The 15,363-nt window shown below is 34.0% G+C and overlaps 1 protein-coding gene across 1 annotated transcript in view; it reads left to right on the top strand.

Moving 5' to 3' along the window:
- Positions 1-7,355, top strand: part of LOC138706327 (protein spaetzle-like) — a 35,988-nt gene extending 28,633 nt beyond the window's left edge. The window contains exons 7-8 of the mRNA XM_069835463.1: positions 498-604; positions 6,351-7,355. Coding sequence (XP_069691564.1) covers positions 498-604; positions 6,351-6,525 — 282 coding nt within the window. The 3' untranslated portion in view covers positions 6,526-7,355. The remainder of the gene's footprint in view (positions 1-497; positions 605-6,350) is intronic.
- The last annotated feature ends 8,008 nt before the right edge of the window (positions 7,356-15,363 follow it).

The following is a 15,363-nucleotide window of genomic DNA, read 5'->3' as shown; positions in this document are numbered from 1 at the left end:
AAACTCCAGTGCATTTTCCCTCCGAATCCTATTGTGATAGTCCTTATTTCTGATGTCATAAAAGTATGGAAATTCCTCGTAAAGCTTGATTAATTTCATTACTTGGTTTTTGTTCCACTCTGACATGATGCTACAAAGCGCGCGGAAAGAGAGAAACAGCTGATTAAAAGTTGTCTGCTACTGCTTTTCCGAACCATGTTCGGGTCCTGTCGCGTCAATTCGGCTGGCCCACCTAGGAAATGTCGCACAGAAATAGAAACAGCTTCTACTCAGCAGATGTCGAAAGGAAAGGAACGAAATCCGTACTGCGCATGCGCCCGCGCTGTAAGTCGAACGACAAATAGCAAGTGTAAATAGGGACTTAGAATCCGAAAATATTTAACTCATTAGAATAAAGCCTGACAAGGAAAATTATATTTGTAAAGAGAGATTAAATTAAATTTCAAGTATAATAAATGAAGCTGCAAATAAACAAATTCAATATGATTTAATTACAGGAGAGCATCGTGCACCCCAAAATGGGTAAAAATAAAGACCAGAAATGGGAGTACATAGTAAACATTGGAAGAGATTACTCCCAAGGTATTAAAGTGGAAATATGTGGGTAAGTGTCTGTTGTTTACATCATAACATCATTACTTAAAGTGATTTATGTTTGTAGAAAAATAAATGGCATTAGGTTATCGTAAGATAAGTGGTTTCTGTTGTTTTGAAGCAGTTGTTTAATGGACATATTCAAATGGATTTTATTTGCAGAATTTTAAATGCAACTCGCGCGGAGTTAAATTAAGATATGTTTAAAATGAAAAATATAACTATATTATATAACTACAGGCTTATTTGTCCTTCAAAGAGGTAATATATAATGTAGGCCTATTGTAGATTTAATCAAACAATACATAAATTTAACGAGACAATAATAATTGAACTCTTAAAAAATAAAGAAACGTAAATATGCAATATACTCGTACTGGAGTAGCTGACGAAAAGGATTATTGTGATGGGAAAAATTTTGTGACTTTGTATTATCCTTATTATAGTTAATAGATTCAACATTGGTTAAAAATATGTATCATACATCGAAATATAAAGAAGCTAAAATTTAGTTAATAGGTTCGTATCGCAATTAGGCCTACACAGGAAATTCTTCTGTGGTTAAGAGCACTCATAATTTTATTAGTAAATCAGAGGAACTTTAGTTCACTATAATTTTAAGGTACGTACGTAAATAATTAATACGTCATAGTAAAGTTAGGGATAAAGAGTATTAGACTTTGGGTTTCGTGAAAGATATCTGTTTGGTGGAGAAGAGTCATATGTTTAGAATGCATAAAATAATTACATTTTTTTTCCGGTGGTGAACGATATTACTAGTAATATACCTTAATAAGAATCACATAAAATGTCAATTTTCTTTTCGGTGGTGAAAAGCAATATAGGCCTCTAAGGTTACATAATTTATTCTGTCTTCTCGGTGGTGAAGGGTAATATATTAGAGTTCATATTAGGCACGTAAAACAATTATATTACTTCGGTGTTGGAGAGTAATACATTAGACTCACTACTAGAGTATATAAAATAATTTTCTCTTCGGTGGTGAAGTGTAATATATGGAAGTACGGTATATAAAAAAATATTTCTTTTCGGTGGTGAAGGTTTATACATTAGAGTATGTTGTATAAAATAATTCTATCTTTTCAGCGGTGAACAGTAACACATAATACCTATAGAATGTAGGCAGTAACAGAATTCTATCTTTTCGGTAGCGAAGAATAATACATTAATGTGTATTAAATATTACTATCTTGTCAGTGGTGTAGAGTAATATATTACTATTATTTATTTATTATTTATTTATTCATTAATTTATTTGTCTGTTTGTCTGTCTGTCTGTTTACCTGTCTATCTGTTTATTTATTTATTTATTTATTTATTTATTTACGTATTTATGTATTAATGTATTTATTTACTTACTTTTACTTACTCATTTATTTATTTACTTATTTATTTGTTTATTTATGTATTTATTTATTATTTTTTATTGTTTTATTTATTTAATTATTTATTTATTTACTTCAGGGCAAAGCCTCAATTACAAGAGACAGTACAAAATTAGATTTATACTTAAGTCGTATATTGAAAAATGAAGTAAATAAATAAATAAATAAATAAACTAATAAATAGATATGTAGATAGATGGATGGATGGATGGATGGATGGATGGATGGATATGAATACAGGTATAAATTATGAGTAAAAATTGAAAAGAGAGAGAGAGAGAGAAAGAAATAGAGATGAACACAAATGTGCTAGTTTAAGTTACAAGTTTTGGTGTTCACAATTTTATTATATTACTTATAGTTTAATGTAGGTTAAAGAAAGATTCTCTATTGGGAAGAGTAATATAATTAGAGTATGTGGAATAATTTTGTTTTTGAACTAGAGAGCCAGTTATTTTTTTGGGAGGATAATATGAAATGGATTTGATGGAAATGGGATATGATGATAGGGACTGGATTAATCTTGCTCAGGATAGGGACCGAGGGGTGGGCTTATGTGAGGGCGGCAATGAAACTCCGGGTTCCTTAAAAGCCATAAGTAAGAGCCAGTTCTTTAAAAATTAAATCTCTCTTGTTATCGTTTATCAGTTTAACCTACCACTTAAATGTCACGAGTACAGTACCAAAATAAATACTCACTGATTATAAGCGCTTATAAGTCGATTATTTCACATTGACATGCTCGCGAAATTCAGGAAGGTCTTGGCTGAGCATATCTAGATGTACTGAAAGCCAATCATTAATATGTTAAGTATTGTGAACTGTCATGGGAATGTACTCAAGAAAACTGTTAGTGTGAATAATAGATAGCTACGACGTGGATGTCGTGTAAGGCGGTATCTTGGCCTCATCAGAGCGGGTTCGCCTCATGTTGAGCCAACGTGTATGGACTCGTTTCATAACGTGTTTCTTTAAGCAACATAACGTGTTTTGTTTAAGCAATGAGGTTAAAATAAAGTTCTAAATTAAACCAAGAATGAAATATTATTCATTGGTAACTTTTATTATTTGACTTTTGTTTTACGTAGTAGCATAGCCACCATAATGAAAATAGATTTATTTCGTTCCATTTCAATGAAAATGTCCTTTCAACTTTCCTTAAATCTTCTGCAGGCTTCATAATCCAGGACCTTTGGTCCGCTACGTTTCGTCCACTGACACATTTGTCCATTTAACAAGAGCCAGAACAGATCACATTGTCACATAATTGTACCTACACCGATTTCACCTTTTTGATACTACTACTTGTCTGTGGTATAGTAATCATGATGAAGCTCTGGAACACATTCTTCTATACTGTCCATCCATAAACCACAAAATAAGTAAATTAAAATGATCGGTACCAGTTGCAGAAGACATAGCCCTGCAGTACATATTGACTACACCTCAATTCTGGCTACTAGTAACAGGCATCTATAATGAACACAGATCAAAATAACCCTCATTTCTCATGAAAAACAAGAACTGAAAAGAATATAGTGGACTATAGTGGCTTTTATGTTGTTAGCAAACGGCATCATACCTTAAGAAGATTGATTGATTCGTCCATTAAGTTTTATCCACTGACCATTTAGTCCATTTTCATACTTCGTCAATTATGCTTTCGTCCACTATGGCAAAAGAAAAATAGATGTCATGAAACATACTTAATTTGGTGAAAATATAATTTATTTAAATTTAGGTGTGTTGTTGATGTACGTACTGTTTATGTTATAAACATGATTAGTGATCATTTTCTTCTTCCTGAAGAACTTCAGCAGGGTTAATTTTTAATCTATACGAAATTCCTCTCGCAACATATATGTTTCCAGCCGGCCGTCGTTCTTGTAGTCTTCATACCGTGTAACCATTTCCCTGGTGCGTTCATGATTATTGACATATGCCTGACGAACTTGCGTGTGTCCTCCCAACAGCTAAGTAATCACCTGCTCATTTGATTTCTGTTCATCCAGCAAGCCTTCCGAAAACTTCCAAATGCTGGGATGATGAACACCCATCAGTTTTTTTTTAATTTACTATGTTAACATTCGACGGCTTTGTTAGTTCTCTGTTCCCCACTCAAGACTGCTTTGTACACATTCCATGTTTCTGGTGGAAATCTTGCATTGCGCCCCCTTCTCCTTCCTCTTCGACGAATCCCTCTCACTCTTTCCACGATTCTGTAACTTCTTCAATTTATCTGTTGCTCTTTCTGCCATAAAATCAAATATTTCGAAAACATCTAGTAAAGGTACAATTATTATGGTAGCCCAAACAACATTGCGACATCTCGGCGACAATCACTGCCTGCAGATGCATTCTAAGATGAACAAAAGGTTATGGACATAAAAGGTGTGGACAAAATGTATGGTTGGACGTAAATTGTATGGACCAATCGGTTGTGAACAAGAAAACATGGACGAAAGTGAGTGGACGAAAGGTAATACTCGAAAAAAATTGTGGAAAAAAAAAGTAGTGGACGAAAGGCCCGCAAACCCATTTCTGCCTTTGTAGGAAGCATTTTAACGGCTAATGCTCGACCTGTCATTCGAGAGCCAGATCCTTGCTGTGTTAAGTTTTGTTTATATACGCTTTAACATCTGTGGTCATATCGCGTGTTTAGGATCTGTGGATGTACCAGTAGGTCGTGGTTAGTGTTGTTGAGTTCCTGTTTTTATTGTGTGTTGTAGACGGCTGTATTCATGTAACTGATTTTAGATTTTTTATTAATGTTTATGATATTGATGTTTGAGGCGGTGTTGAATCATGGCATATAAATTTCTAATCCAGCATTTGTCTTTGTAACTGAGGGAAGCCATGAAAAACTCCAGTCCGATTGGCAGGACACAGAGTTTGAACCCGGAAACTTCCGAATGCGAATGTTAAACGCTACTGTCTGAGCCTACTCGCTCAATTCCATACATATTAAGGACCATGAAGACTGACGACTTATATACGCACGCGCATTATAAAGTGAAGATAAAGTTAGATCTCGATATTTATTATACAGCTGTTCACCTAGGAGAAAATAGAATTAGCTAGAAAAGCCGCGTGAAAAAAGTGAATGATTCACTAATGAAAACAAGTGCTGCAATACAAATTAAAAATACTCCTTCCGTTCCAAAATATGGTATAGTAACAAACAAAACAAGTCTGATTATTGCACATACGCGCACGAAATGTTTCGCGGTGTGGTATTCTGTTCAGAAATGAAGGGACTATCAGACAGTACAGTTGTGAATGTTGCTAATCTTCTGTAGTGCATCAAACTATAATATTTAAATAATTCATTATGAACAGGAATCAAATGGGCACCTGCTGCGGTGTTTCTGTTGCATAAAACGTAACACCAACCCAGTAAATTTTGAATAGAACATCTAAGGCACAACAGTCGTACAAAAACGGGTTATAATTTATTGCAGTTTTGTTTTAATTTGCCTCTCTCAAAACAATGTTTGTTTTTACTTTTATTAATTTGACATCACACAGAATGAAATGTAGGTACCTAATTTTTATGTTTTTCTTATGTTAATTTATCAATAAAATAAGTATCTAGAAGATGTATTAAAGTTACATTATATTACTGAGAACTTTCACAAATGTATACCATATTTTGGAACAGAATTAATGACATCTTTCTATACCATATTTTGGAACAGAGGGAGTATTGAAGAGACTAAATATACCAGTGCGGAAAAGATTGTCGTTCAAGAAATAGGAATGAGCTATTAAACCTTACACAGAGGAACATACTTCTCTGGCTAGTAAACTGGCTAGTGAATTTACTCATTTTCAGTTACGTATAATGAGTGCTGAAACCTAAGAAAAATGCTAGTTGTTATTGCTGGCAATATCTGTAGTGAGAAGAAAAATATACGACTTAATGAAAGGAATAAGTGAAAATGCTTAAACGTAGTTGATAGTGATGAAGATGCTGATAGTTATGATAATAATGTTGATACAGATGACGTTCGTGATAGACAATCGTAGTTTTATAAATGTGATAATTGGAATGGTGAGAGAGTATTGCTGATGTTGAAAATGATAATGCTAATGACAGTAGTAGTAGTCACTGTAATGGTGTTAATGAAAGCAAAATAGAAATGATAAGGATGGTCATTATTTTGATATTAAATGGATATCAAGAAGATGAATCTGGTGATAATGCAGACAATTGTTATTGCTTCTGCAGTTTACTTTGATTTCAGTGTCTTATTGTACCTAATATTTGTGTAAATTTAAATATTTTATTTTTATTCGTTTAAAATTATGAACATTATCTCTGATTTAATAGTTTCTTCATCTTTTCAGGCACTTCAGTAAATGTTCTTATACTGATTCGTTCCCTCATGGATACAATCCCATGTGTGTGCAGAAATACGTCTTTAAAAGGCTTCTAGCAGTTAACGATAAAGGGCAAACGGTTATAGATGAATTTCGTATACCTGCTTGCTGTACTTGCATCATCAATACTAAACAAAATTAGACTAGACATTTATCAGGAGGAAGAATGATTATAATAAAAACATTAAAATTAATTAAGTTGTATCTGCAGTGACAGATAAAGAGCAAAAACTTATGGATGCATTTCGTATATCTTCTTGCTGTACTTGCAGGCTCAAAATTAGACTAGACATTTACCCGAAGAAAGAATGATTGTAATAAAAACATTAAAATTAATTAAGTTGTATCTGTAGTGACACCCATGGAAATAAAGCAACGATTTGTAATCGTTACCAGGTTTGTATTATTTCTGAAAAAGAAGAACTGGACGGATTTCGAGAAATTTAATGCTACTTTGATTAATACGAAGTAATGGTAACGGTAATGATGGTAATTATAGTCCACTTTTAGAATTAGTGCTGTTGGCTTGAAGCTATGAAATGCAATATATCACAACTCCATTTTCTTGACACAATATGAGTTAATGATAAGATTTATTTCTGTCATTAATAAAATATTTGGATACGAAATAAGCATTGTCCAATGATGCATAAAAACATTACAATTTCATTAAGAATCAATGGCAGAACCTTACACAACTGAAATCCATTTACAGTGTAATAAGCTTTTATTTTTAACCATGCAGAAATATTTTACAAAATGTGTTTAAAAGTAATTCTCTTCAGTTTATAGAGGGTTGTTAAAGAATTTAACTTGTAAATATTTATGACTACTTGCTGTCGTACTTAACCTAAAATGTGATATATTTATACCATGCTTATCTCTAATACCATAATTATGATATTAAGACCGTTAAAAATTCTTGTTTATGTTTCTTAACTTAAACCGATTAGAATAAATGAACAAGGAAAACATTGTCATAATTTGTAAAGAAATAAAACTATCTCTACAAGAATCTCTTTTAGAGAGTCGTTGAATACATCTAATAACTTTCTTTTTCCAAAACAAAGAGTTTCACCGCAGAAGGTGGATTCCTTCAAAGTCTGATACCATAATTTAAATTTGAGTAAAGAAAGCATATCGTGAGTGACGAGAGTTCTTAGCTTTTTTTTAAATTACTTCATATATAATTTCTTACAAATGTCATCAATATGTTTTTCCCAATTTAGTTGACCATTTAACGTTAGATCCAGTACTTCAACGTGTCCAGATTTATCAATGTCAAAAGTAATTACATAATTTAAATTAAAATATTATATTTCAGTTTCATTCTTATTTATTGCAAGATAATTTAATCAGAACGGTAATGTGGTAATTTCAACGGAATTTTCTATTCTACCTTTAACCACAAATGGGTCATTGTCAGGTCAGTGACAAAGATAGTCATATCATGAGGATATCATGAAATAAATGTACAGGGTACATTTGAATCTTAGTCAGTGACAAAAATTGTAAATAAAAATCTCAAAACTGACCCTTGAGGGACTCCAGAAGTAACTCTCTCAAACGATGATTGGGTTTCTTTCGCCGCTATCATTTGTTTGGATATTAGTTAAATGGGGTTACAAAAGTTGCAATTAAACATTTCTCCCATTCCATTATAACTAGAACTTTTTAATGATAATATCATGTACAATGCAATGAAACGGCTTTATCAAATAAATTAATGTTGCACCGATTGCAAACTTTTCAAAGCCCCCTAAAATTTATTTACAAGTAATTCAACTGCCATTATACTAGAGTATTCGGAAAGTAATAGCAACATAGTTACTGTTTCACACTAAATTTATTTAGGTTACTTTTGACAGTACATAATTCAAATAATATAGTCTCCTGTCGTATCAACAATACTTTGCCAAATTCTTGGAAGGCGGCGGACTCCATCTGCAGCAGCATTTCTGGATGTCTCTCTCACTGATTAGTCTAAACCTCTTCGGATATCAACTCTTGATTGAAAGCGAATGCCTCGCTTACACCCAACTTGCAATAGGTTTCTTGTAATGACCTAAAACACTGAGTTGCTTTTTTTTCTCTTGTAACTTAGATTTTTATGAAGCACCTTTAGGGCTGTGTTGTTTACTACAAATCAGAAACAACCACTGTATATACAAAATAAGGCTACTTCGAGACTTTCAATATTGCAAATTTATTAAACAATCGCTGCTCTATTACGTAGTACAAGATTTCATTGGTAACCGCTTGGAGCACTGATTTACAGAATTGTTGCCATTACTTATCGAATGTCCTAGTAATAGAATATATTAGCCTAAAAGAGTATTGCTTAAGATGTATTAAATTGTTTGTTAAAAAACTATTATATAATTGCGTCAACACACAGGATTCAGTTTTATTATTTTACTAAATATTGGCACAATAGAAATTGATCGGTAACTCGACGGTTATTTTCTCTTTCCCTCCTTAAAATAGATATCACCTAGGATAATAAAATTTAAGAGGAAACAGAAAGGATTTTGGGCAAAAATATTTATTTTTTGTTTTTACTATTTATTATTATTTTGCTTTTACTTCTTTAAACTGGTGATCAAATATGACTATACTAAAGTTGTATCCATTTTAGTTTTCGACTTTGCTGAAGAAGAATGTAGAAGTTTTTATTTTAACCCTCATTTCCCAAACAAATTACTTATTTTGAACGTTTTTTCCGAAGAGAGGTAATGGTACATGTATGTATAATATAGTCTATCTTATTTTAACGCTCATTTTCCGTAGGTTTAGTATTTTTACACAAAAGAAATCTTTTATCAGTTTCTATTTACCGGAAAATCTAGAAATTTGAAATTTTCGAAAATAGCAGCTATTATATATTTGGATATTGTACATTTACTGAAAGAATATTTCTGAAATTTGTTGAATTTTGGAGATTTACAGGGGGTAAAGTACTGAAATTCGATGAAAAAATTTACGAATGGGGAAAAATTTATTTCTCAATAAGGAAATAGTTTAAAGAAAAACTACTGTGTTGGCATAAAGTAAACTTTTGTATACATAAGCTGTAAAAAATTTAACCCTCTAGCTCCAACATTTTTCGATAAAATGTGTCTTATATAGTCATAAGACATAATTTGACATTATCAAGATATTCAATTCATTATCCCCTTAAGACACCTGGGAAAATTACTTGAGATTAAACCAAGTTTATGAGGAATAAGAAATTACTCTATAATTTTCTTCAAAATCATGTTTGAAAACGGAAACAAATCTTCACTTTGGGAAGTGCTCATTTAACTTGTACTATTACCAATTGACTATATTGACATCTATTCTTTTCAACCTATAAACGTGAAAATGAGTCAGTACTACAAAATTATTTAATAATATTCAAATGATAAGTTAATTAACTAATATTCCCTTTACACATATTCCAGTTATCACAATTGTTATCACTAAAGTGATTTTGTACACTTAAACTGGTAATATTAAGTATTATGGAGTATTCTTTTCGCTGGGAACTGCTTTTGACTGCCAAAAAGACATAGGCATAATAAGCTTCTGGAACTATGTTCTAGTATTAGTGATATTCAGAATATGTGTAACGAGTTGAGGAATGTAATGCATATTACTAGTAAAACTTAATAAAAGTTCAGTTTCAGAACAGTACGAATACCATATCAAACGTTCGAGGATTCAAATATCTTTACACAGATTTTCAGCGTAGATGAAATTATAAAGAAGCCATTTCATTATTAAACAATTTTATTAATACAAGATAAATTGCACTGTAAGAGTTAGGATTTCATTTAGCGACATTATAAACCGAAGAAGTTATTCAGCGTCAAAATTGAAAGTCAGACAAAGCTGGCTGCCGTCTCCAGCATTATTTATTATTGTATTGACCATGCTGCAAAAATGACTATCTTTTTCAACTTTATTTATAATCGCTTTAACAACAATGGTAATATCGCGACTGTGCTATGGATGTGATACCATTTTGTCTGAAGTTCCGCGTTCTCTCTAACTCCAAGACTTCTGACGCTCTGACCTGGGGTTCTCTCTCACCATCACGACACCCACCGCGCCGGCTGGATACTTAAACCCCGATCGGGCCGCCGAGGTCGTCTCTCACCAACACTATATTTGCCGTGTTGGCTAGACATTTAAATCTCAAACGGACCACCAAGTGCTCTCTCACCATCTATCGCTACAGCTGGACACAAACCCCCGACCGAAGCACCACTGAATAAAGCCGTACGAGTTTCTTCCGTACGGACAAAACCATTGTGTGTGAAACTGCCCTAAGGACCTTGTAGATTGATGAATTATGTACTTACGTGCGCATTATAAAGTGGAGATAAGGCTAGATCTCGAAATGTTTTATGTAGCTGACCATATAGGTTATAGGAGAAAACAGATTAGCTAAAGAAGTGGAAGGAAGGAATGAATGATTCACTAATAAAATCAAGTGCTGCTATAGGCTACAAACAAAAAATATTGAAGAGATTAAATACCAGCATGGACAAAATTGTCGTGCATGAAATAAGAATGAGTTATAGGTTAAACCTTGCAGTGAGGAACATATCTGGTTAGTAAACTAGCTAGTGAGTTAACTCACTTTCACAGTTACGCGTAATGAGCGCTGAAACCGAAGAAAACTGTTGATTGCTGTTGCCGACAATATAATTATCTACAGTGAAAAGAAAAATGTAAGACCTAATGAAAGGAATAAGTGGAAATGTTTAAACGAAGTTGATAGTGATGAAGATGGTTGTAGTTATGATAATAATGTTAATACAGATGAAGTTCATGATACAGAATAATTCTTTTACAAATGTGATAATTGAGAAGGTGTGAAAGTTTTGCCCATGGTGAAAATGCTAATGGTAATAACAGTAGTGGTCGTGGTGGTGGTAGTGGTGGTGGAGGTGGTGGTGATCATAGTCGTAGTGGTAGTAGTAGTAGTAGTAGTAGTAGTAGTAGTAGTAGTAGTAGTAGTAGTAGTGATAAAGATATGAATTTACTAGAATGATCCCTTTTCAATCTTTTCGTCGAAGATAACTTTGAAAACAGTGTTGCTTTTCAATGGTGACCTGTATCTACACTATTGTGCCTATTGCTTATGCTGTGGTATAAAAGAAAATATGAGAATATGAATTTATTTTGTTATATCTTTGGTGAATAGACTGTAAAATCTCAACGAAAATCCTTGTCTCCTGCAAAGAAGAGATGATGTAAGATTGGAGTCCAAGATAAACATATAGGGTTAAGGTTGGTAATATTGTGATATGAGTATGTCAGTAGATTTACTGGCATATAAAAAAACTCCTGTGGGACAAAATTCCGGCACACCGGCGACACTGATATAATCTCGGCAGTTGCGAGTGTCGTTTAATTTATACGAATATGCCAATGCTCTGTATTCTGTAAGAGTGAAGATCAAAATCGTACGAGTAATACTTATTGAGTATATGGTATTAATACTTAGGTTTTTTATATAGAAGAGTATTAATTTGAAACCAATATGGTATTAAACATATTATGTTGTACTCTATCCAAGGTATGAGCTCGCATTTATATGAATGTCAGCCTCAATACCTGACATTCGATATACAGTTGAGGAAAAGGTTGACAGAACAACCAGGCAGTCTGCCCAATCGAAATTCGAGCCCTCGTCCTGGCGCAGTATCGCTTAATAATCTCTAGTCTCGTTGACTCTTTATGTTGAATATTGAATTGCATTTCGGGAGAGAGACACTACGTCTCAGCAGTGCTACCTTTAAAGATTTATTGCGCCAACCCTCAAGCTAGACGCATTCTCACGGGGACAGGCAATTGCGGCCCGCGGTCAGTTTTATACGTCAATTGCGTCCCTGTATTTTTTGGATCATACATCAGTTGCGTCCCTATATTTTTTAATCATGCGTCAATTGCGTCCTTTCCGATTTTATAAACTTAGGACTGGCTGTAACATCAATTTAAACATTACAGGTAGGTTAAAAATGTGGTTTGTGGCTTCTTCACCATACAATGTTGGTAGTGTCATTTTTCACCATGAAATGTATTAAAATTCATTTTTTGCATTTTCACCATAAAATTACAATCGTATTGGTTGAAACCTAAATGACAGATTACGTATGAAATCCAATCTTGTTATATGATCTTGCTGCAAGTCAATCATGTTTTTACGAATAAAAGTTTCTTTCTCCCTCCTTGCCTGTTTAAATGGCAGAGCTCTATTATTACCAAGTTTTAAGTATGTTTCGCTTTGTATTTCTTTCAAAACTTCTATAAAATGGTAAATGTTTGGGTGAGCAGTATAAAATAATAGACTATTAAGTTTTGAATGAAATTACTCGCAGCCATTAGTCGTTCTCATTGTTGTTGCTGCAAATTCTGTCCATACTGTTGATTAACACTTGATCTGATTTGTTATGGTTGTGTTCTTGATTGCTTTCAATGATTTCATGTTTAACATTCAACTTTATGAAACATTTACGAGATTTCATACTGCATGCCCAACGCGAAATATTATTCTGTAGATCCTTGTGATGTCTAAATTTGAATCCATCGATCACAAATAAAGGTCTCACTTGTCATTGACTCCATTGCTCGTGCATAACTCTTACGTGTTTCCAATTTAACCTTTACATTGTACAGTAGTGGCAAAAAAAAAAAAAAAACCAGACTGACCATTGTAGCTGATTTCAGAGCCTTGTTCACTCTAGAGCACGATAGAGTGGTAACTAAGACTTTCGTGGTTCGAATCCTGCCTGGTTAGGAAACTTTTTTTTGTTTTTTATTCAAATTTATTCCCAATACTTTTCGATTGTTGGTAAAATTCATGTTCTGGGAATAATAAGTTAATTAAGTAGTAAAATATCGCTGCAATCGAAAAGTATTGGGAATAACAAAAAGGAACAAAAAAAGAAGTTTCCTTCCCAGGCAGGATTCGAACCACGAAAATCTTATTACCAGTCTATCGTGCTCTGGAGTGAACAAGGCTCTGAAATCAGCTACAAGGGTCGGTCCTGTTTTTTTTTTTTTTTTTTTTTTTTTTTGCCACTGCTGTACATGACGTAGTAGGACGCGTTCTGTACAGTGCTTGGTTTTGTTTTGTCGCAGAACGCGTTCTATACAGTGCTTGGTTTTGTTTTGTCGCAGAACGCGTTCTATACAGTGTTTGGTTTTGTCTTGTCGCAGAACGCGTCCTTAGACTATATTAGTTTTTTAAAAATTAACATAACATCCTAAACCGGCAGGTAGCTCTGGATGCAACTGAAATATATATTTCAAAAACCCCGGACGCAAATGACGTATATATTTAAAAAACCCCGGACGCAACTGACGTATTAATTTTTCGTGAACATGTTTACGGGGACGCAACTGACATCTCCCCCATTCCCAAACCCGCACCGGCTGACTACACTGTTTCGCTGCGTACCCAGGTTTCAAGCAGGCATCCCCACTCGTCCCAAGGTCAACCCTTTCGTGCGTCGCCAGCCGGAGTTCGGGGAATGCTATGGAATGATGACGAAATGAGGAAATGTTGACGGAATGATTTAGATGTCTAATTTGGAGAAACGGGAGAACCCCGAGAAAAACGCAACTGCAACCTTGTCCGCCACAATTGTCACTATGGTTTGTCATTAAAAAAATCCCAGGACTCGAATCCGGACCATCTGCGTGGGAGGTTGGAAGGTCTGATCACTCAGCCACCGCAAGGGTAAATCTTCATGTTACCACAGTCTAGTATATACAGTCACGAAGCTCAATACGTAGTAAATATGCATCCATAGATAGTTGCTGACCACTAGGATCGCTAATATCGCCTCATTACAGACATTGTGAAATAGTACCGGCACAGTCTATTGTTCCTAGCACCCTCACAAGTCAAGTTTCGTGACTGTATATACTAGACTGTGATGTTACTCTTTATACAGTGCGTTCGTAGCTTGGCCGGACTGTTATAACATAACCTAAATAATATAAACAAGTGTTAGAAAAGTTTTAATTAGGGAAGATGAAATAAACAAGAAAACTTTTAATTAAGGATCATGAAATAAAAAATAAACATGAATAATTTTAAAAGGAACAATAAAATTATTGAAAGTACAATTTTCAAATTTGAATGTTTTAGTGGTCCGGCCGAGCTACGAACGCACTGTATAATCTAATAACTGAGCCTACGTCAATGTAGAGAGACTGATATTCAGCAATATCTCTGATTAAACAGCGTCATTAGCGAATAGTAGACGTAATATTAGTAAAAATAATGAAAATAGGGTAAAAAGTTGTTCTTTGAAATGTTGACAGAAATACCATAAACTTCCACTTGTACTGTGATAATGCTTATCTTAAGGATGTCGGAAGAGTGTGGTAGGTAGAGTAGAACCGGAAAAATATCACGAAGTCTTGACATTGGCCGATTCACACTGCTTGTGCTGTGAAATTATATAATGTGATGTCCTTGTAGATAGAAAGTTAGTCTGGAGGTAGCTCGACGTTTCAAATCACGTGTCTAGTTGTTGCTTATGGCACGAGATCCATAGGTTTAATTTAGCTTTTGGAGTGTATAAATGCATATTATTTTATTAGTAACAAGGAAACCTGCCCTGCCAAATTTACCAGTTCAAATCCTTTCTAAAAGCTTTTGTAATGTAAATATTGTGCGAAAAGGAGTTTCTTCTTCTTCTTCTTCTTCTTCTTCTTCTTCTTCTTCTTCTTCTCTTCTTCTTCTTCTTCTTCTTCTTCTTCCTACCGAGGTTGGGGATGATCCCATTCCGAGGCTAAGGGAATTGTTGGTTTCATCTCATTTGTGGCCGGCCTATAATTTCTCTGCCTTGAGGTTGATAAGAGAAAGTTTGCCACCTTGAATTATCGAGACACAACCGTTTTATACAGGGTGATTCAAAACCTCTACGACAAACTCTGAGGGGTGCTAGATCTAACAATAAGGAACCCTTTT

This window comes from Periplaneta americana, chromosome 9, assembly GCF_040183065.1.
Source record: "Periplaneta americana isolate PAMFEO1 chromosome 9, P.americana_PAMFEO1_priV1, whole genome shotgun sequence".
Classification (NCBI taxonomy): domain Eukaryota; kingdom Metazoa; phylum Arthropoda; class Insecta; order Blattodea; family Blattidae; genus Periplaneta; species Periplaneta americana.
The sequence above is the reverse complement of the archived record's forward strand: the minus strand, read 5'-3'. Positions and strand labels throughout refer to the sequence as shown.